The 6,315-nt window shown below is 40.5% G+C and overlaps 1 protein-coding gene across 9 annotated transcripts in view; it reads right to left on the bottom strand.

The window, feature by feature from the left end:
• Nucleotides 1–3,001: 3,001 nt before the first annotated feature.
• Nucleotides 3,002–6,315, bottom strand: part of EBF1 (EBF transcription factor 1) — a 394,047-nt gene continuing 390,733 nt past the window's right edge. For all 9 annotated transcript variants that reach the window (XM_021697812.1, XM_021697789.1, XM_044916873.1 and 6 more), the window contains one exon: nucleotides 3,002–3,469. In XM_021697812.1, the coding sequence (XP_021553487.1) occupies nucleotides 3,438–3,469 (32 nt within the window). In that variant the 3' untranslated portion in view covers nucleotides 3,002–3,437. The remainder of the gene's footprint in view (nucleotides 3,470–6,315) is intronic.

Genomic DNA, 6,315 nt, shown 5'->3' with positions numbered 1-6,315 from the left:
TTGTGGGCTGGTGTGCGCAGGTGCGCATCCATCCACTGCCGGCAGAGGGCAGCAGTACGCTGTGCGTGTGCAATTTGCATCCCAGATTGGCAAATCCCCAAGGATTTACAAAGAAAGAGAGTGGGTGTCCCAGGACTACCCAGATTTCTTTTCTCTGGGTGTCAACACTGGTCTGAGTAATTGCAAACACAGACCTTCTACATATGTTGGACTTTGGCTCATCTGAAATACTGAAATGAATACACAACTAGAAGCTGCCATCACAGACAGGAAGTAACTTTAATTAAATATTGTGAAAGTTGAAAAGTTTTTACAGCTTGAATTTTTGCAAAAAAAAAAAATTATAACAATCTCTACAGTAGTTAGGTTCTCTAACAATTGAACTGTACAGTGTGTGTCTATTCAAAAAGTTTGATAAGAAGGTGAAAGGTTAGTAGATTCAGAGATGACTTCGTTAAGCTGCATCCTAGTACAATGTGAGGCCAGGGCATGTCAGGCAATCCAGTCATCCAGAAGCTGTATTTTTCCCCCAAAACTGAAATCTTAATTCTCTGTTTCATTTTCTTCTTAAAGCCATATTCTGTATTTAGGGGAACATTTTTTATTTGTAGAAATTTTGTGTAGAAGAAAGAGGGTCAGAGGGCCAGAACATCTTTTCATCTAATCAATATAAATAGAGGTGACAGAACACAAATTATACACATTTTAAAGGCTCTTTGGACTTTCCAGAAAAGTTCTAACCACTACACATGGCTGACAGATGGGTGGCGTTTGTTGTCAGGGTCTGAGCCGGACACCTTGCCGGCTGACCATTCCTTCACAAACAGTTAAGGGGCTCACCAGACAAAATATGGCTTTAAATTGTATACATCTCAGGCCAGCACTTACCACACGAATTCAGACAAACTTTCTGAGTACCGAGAAGCAATGCGTCCACCTTGCTTACATTTTCCAGTTTTTTTATTATTATTAATCATCATTATTATTATTTCTCACCTTGAAAAATCAGCTTTCCTCCCCTCCCTTCCCTCCCACGACTCCCCTCCCGCACCCGCCCCAACCCATAAAAATCGCACTCTTGACAGTCTAGTGAAAACCATTGCAAAATCCATATGGGGGCATGCACAGTTGCAGCATTGTTGTAAATTTCTTGCTCTACTAGAAAAAGTTACATTGTCTTAAGGTAACAAAACAGTTCTTTTGTGCTTTTCCATTTCTTTGTTTTTTTTTTTTTTTCTTTTTTCTTTTTCTTTTTTTCTTAGAATGTTAGTGATGACTGACAGTTCCGGTGCACAGTTACAATGTACAAGTGAAATGAATATGATTTGCATTGTTAAGGCATCCAATCTGCTGGTTTATATTTATGTGAAAGACAGAGGAAATATACAAGCAGACTTAAGAAAGAAAGTATGTTCATTGATTTCTATGAAGTTTCTCCCCCAAATTTAATGCACAAAATGCGTCACTCCAAAGGGAGAGATTCCATGCATATTAATAGAGTAAAACAGCATTAGGGTTTTTTTTTTTCTTTTTGTAAGCTTCCAAAGCAAAGGATACATTTTTTTTTTAATCTACAGAACTAAATGCTACAAGAATAATATGCTACTATTTTTTTTTTTTTGCCATATATTGGAAAAAACTTCTTAACTTACAAATAATACAAAAATAGACAATGGCTTTTGGGTGGAAATAAAAAAAAATTGAAGCATGGTTTAAAACAAAACTAAAAATAACTATAAATGAAATGTTTAAAAATCACATTGAAACTGCTAATACAACTGTAGGTGACCAAATACGCACTTTTCACATAGCAAACATACACAATAAAATAAACTGGGAGTGGGAGGAAAAGGAAGAAGGGGAAAGCAATGTACAAATTCCAAAGATAAATACATTATTTATATGGATATTTTACAAAATCCCCTTTAAAACAAAAAGCCTTTTAATTAACTTTGCAAGTATGTGCAAGCTAAAGGTAGTGAGCTTTTTTTTTCTTTGCAAAATATGCAGTAAAATCTTTTTGTGATATTGAAAAACTGTCTTAAGACATTAAAATGTATAAATAGAACAACGACTTTGGCAAAAATCACAAAAAATCTACAGTATTTATAACTACATACAAAAACACAACAGCAAAGGAAAAACTATCAGGCAAATGCATCCTCAGAGCTTTGCTGCATCTTTGCTATTTATTCTTACTTTTAAGAACACTTCCCAGATGATGAGAGCAAAAATTCCATAGAACAAAAAGCTATGTTTTGGAGCTCTCAACCTTCTTCTCCTTTCTCCCAGTTTTCCTTTTACTCTTAATTCCAAAGCACTTAACCGGTCGCTCTAATCTATTCGGTTACAAACGGTAAGGGTCACCGAGAGAGGTGCGTTATCTCAAGTGGGAAATCTGTAACACCTGCCATGTTGCTTTTGTCAGCTTTTGGAGGATTGGTTCTGAAGTCAGCATTTAGGATGAGTAAACTTTAAACTTGCAAATGGCGGCGTGAAAGTGGGATTTTGGCTTGATAACTGGAGAGCATAATGTGGAATTCTGTGCCTGGACCCTGTTCCATGAAGTCTCATAGGAGATTCTCACACAGTATGTTTGCCATCAAGCTCTCGAGAGGCCATCGGCTTCAGAAGAAGTTGACACAAGTGAAAGAGAGAATGATATCAGGTTTAAATATGCAGTTTTAACAATCTGTCTAGAGGCACTGGATTTTTGAGTAGAAGGGAAAAGTGTGATCACTTACATCACTTTTTAACTTTCCAGGCTGCATTTATTTACACAGTTACTTAAGACAACAATACAAAAGAGATAAATAAGCTTGCACTGCTAAGGGATGGCATGTTAAGTTAGATATTGAAAATGCACTGTCTGAGCTAACTACCATTTGATATGCTTTAAGGCGCAAAAGCCGACCCTTAGTTTTCTAAAAAATCTAACTGGCATTCCTATTCTGTCCCATACAAGCTTTTTTTTTCTTTTTTTCTTTTTTTTTCTTTTTTGACTTTTTTGTAAATATCACCACTTCATTCTCCCTTTACACAGCTTTAAAAACATCATAAATTAAAACATGGAGTCTTATTTATAGTGTCCCTTGTATACAGCTTTACGGTTTATAAAAGACAAATGATTGCAGAGTTAAGCTTAAAAAAAAAAAAAGAAAGAAAAAGAAAAAGTGGATTTGCTTTTATCAACACAGAATAAATATATCCCCCAAATACTTGGGAGGTACAACTTTTAACCAACACTCTGCACTTGCAGATCCCTTCCAATTTCAGTATTTGCAAGGTCGGTGATATTGTTTGTTTAAAAATCTGCAGTTATCGTGATTCCTCTTAAAAAGGCCTGAGTTAAAAGTTCCACTCGGGGACTTGTATCAGATTACTCTCTGTAGCAGAATCCAACCTCTTCATTAATAAAATTCTTCAAGGCAATTCTTTCACATGGGAGGAACAATCATGCCAGATATCGCTGTGGAAAGAGAAGACAAAAGTCAGTGGTTTTGCATCCAAATTTCTCACTGAGGGGGGAAAAAAAAATGGGAAAAAACACCCACACACCACTATGTTGGTTGAATATTAGTCACAAATGTGCTCTCATCTTCCCTGGAACGAGGGTTTGTTATAAAATATACATGTACTTTATTAAGAATGGTAATATATCAGCCTGTGTATGTGTCTTTAACAGAACAGAAGAGGCTAAGCATCCTCCAAGTCTGATTTCAATTTTGAAACGTAGCTGGAAAGTTGCATAGTTTGAATACTGCTGGGAAAGTTGCGGCCCCAAACCTTGCAAAATAGTGAAAATTTTCAATTTGTCACTCTTTTTCCCCCCTCCCCTTCACTTCCATAATATAAAATTAAAAAAAAAAAAAAAAGAACAACAAGAAAAAAAACCCAGTTCATCCCAACTGCCAGCAAGTTCTACAAAAAGCCCATGCTCTGTGCTCTGTGCGTGCACGAAGGCAGGGCGCTAGAGCAGCAAGCTGAATGCCTTCATTTCAGTCGTCCGTGCCTGGGAAAAGGAGGTGCCAGCCACCGAGGGCCTTGTTCCCGGGGCAGATGAAGCTGGGAGAAGAGCACGGCGGAGGAGGCAAGGCAGGTTTGCATGAAACTACAGCATGTTTCCTATACTACGGCTTCACTCAAGGCTCCGGAATGGTCTGACCACGTTCCTAGAAAATTATAGCCTAGGAAAGCTGGGGTAAGGTCCTGGGGTAATCAAAAAACTCTTTCAAAGTGTTCCGAGTTAGCAGGCCGCACACAGCGGTATTTAGAAAAGCAGGGAATCCGCTAGGCCAGCCTTCCACCTCTGGCTTTCCTGCTTTCTGAGTAGGATGCCCTTCCTCCTCCACCCCCCGCCCCCAAGGTAGTTACTTGTTTCCTTGAACCTCTGCCTCCTCAGCTAGAAAATGTAGTTAAGGGTATTTGTAAGGGCAGTGACATTTTTAGGGTTGCTGGAGATTTAAACAAAATAACATGTGTGAAGTGCTTGGCCCAGAGTCAGCTCCTAGTAAAGACCTCATAGAGGTTAGCTGCTGTTACTTTTAATCCATCCCTTCTGCTGCTAAACTAGCTGTGTGACCTCATGCTAATGGTTTGACTTCTCTGGGCTGTGTTTCCTCTTATATCAAATAGGCACCACCTCGTACAGCATACTTCACATGATGAGCATGAGCAATGGAAGGACGTCTGTAAGAAAGTTAAAGCAGTATGGCAACTTTGAAATATGTTGGGGGAAGAGCGATGCGTCCATTAGAAGCAAGAGGCAGCCATCTTTGGTTCCAAAGAGGAGAGAGAAAGTCATTGCTTTCTTCTCGTTGGCAATTCTAACTTTAAATTGATGTTCTTGTCAGCGATGACTGATACTAGGAAGTGGCGCTCTTCGTATCCCAACTCTCATGTCCGGAAAAATGTGCCTGTTTTTATGCGAACCCCAACTACCACAAATCCTGCTGCAGACACAGGGTGGCTAGGTGAGGCTCTAAAGCCCTGCAGCCTCTGCACCCCTCCTGTTTCCCCTCCCCCACCCCCGACATTTTAAATTCAATTAAAAAATGTATTTTGCCAAACACTTTTTCCGTTAATTTTTAAACCCATCTGTATTCACAGGGAAATTTAATCCACATGTTTCTGATTCATGTACACGTAAATCATCCAAATGTTGTTTTGCAAGAGCCGTTTTGCAGTCCAAAAGCTCCTGGAGTCTTTTTCGTAAGCCCTCATAAGCCATTTTTCTTAGAAACAGGAAGTGTCTCTTGCCAAATGCAGACCAACTTAAACTCCCAAAGATTCGGGATCAGTTGGAAAAGCAGTCCCCCTAAGATTCAAGTGAGCCCTAGATCTGACGGAAACGGGGAGCTCAGATTTTTAACCCAAGCCTTAACATGAGAATTCAAGATGCTGCAGCTCCAAAGGCAAGGGGGCGGGGGGTCTCTGCACCGTGACAGCTCAGCATGGCTCTGCCTCCCTAAGGATCTTTCATCTAGGCTGGAGGTGGGTCCAGGCACCCTTATTAAGGCCAGGCCTTTCTGTGGGGGTTCTAAACCTCTAGCAAGAGAACCAAGTCCTAGTTTGCTCTCCACCCAAATCCACTTTGTGCGCCTGGCATTAAAGGGCAGTCCCCTACAATACAGCCAGGCGGCTCAGGCAGCGTCGATGGGATGCAAAGCAGAGAACCGACAAACTTCCCGCTAATTTGGTCAGTGGGACCAGCCAACATTTAGTAATTGGACCCTGAAAACATCAGGGTTGTTTTTTAATTCTGAATGGCCAGAGGAAAAAAAAAATCTAGCCGTGTTTTGTACCTGAATAATGTGCTAGATTAATTAGATTAAACCTCCACTAGGGCCCCATTAGAAGTTACAAAGCAGAGCTAACCGGTGTGCCAGTCCATAGCTAACAGTGCTTCTTAATCTGGAATATAGGGGTCACAAACTCCAGCGCCCCGAGAGCCCAGACTGGGAACAGAAGTGAGCAAAGTGCACTAATAGGGGTGGAGGGACTCTGCCAGGGGCATGGCAGGCCTTCTCTAGAGTGGGCTCCCCACAGTTACTGCACAGAAATGCCTGCTCACAACCACCAGATCTTCTGAACTCTTGCAAGAGAAGATGGAGATGTGAATTTTTTAAAATACAAAAGAGCCCAGTTTATACCTCGTAGCAAATAATTAAAATTAAAAACAAGCCAACAGACATATCTGAGGGTACCTAGGGGGTGGCTTTGGTCTGCCCACACTTTCCTAACCTTGCCCTTGTTGGCCCTCAGACTTCTCTTAGAGTCTAAGGGAAACCATGGAATCTCGTTTGTACCTACACC

Source organism: Neomonachus schauinslandi, chromosome 7 (genome assembly GCF_002201575.2).
Source record: "Neomonachus schauinslandi chromosome 7, ASM220157v2, whole genome shotgun sequence".
Taxonomy (NCBI): domain Eukaryota; kingdom Metazoa; phylum Chordata; class Mammalia; order Carnivora; family Phocidae; genus Neomonachus; species Neomonachus schauinslandi.
The sequence above is the reverse complement of the archived record's forward strand: the minus strand, read 5'-3'. Positions and strand labels throughout refer to the sequence as shown.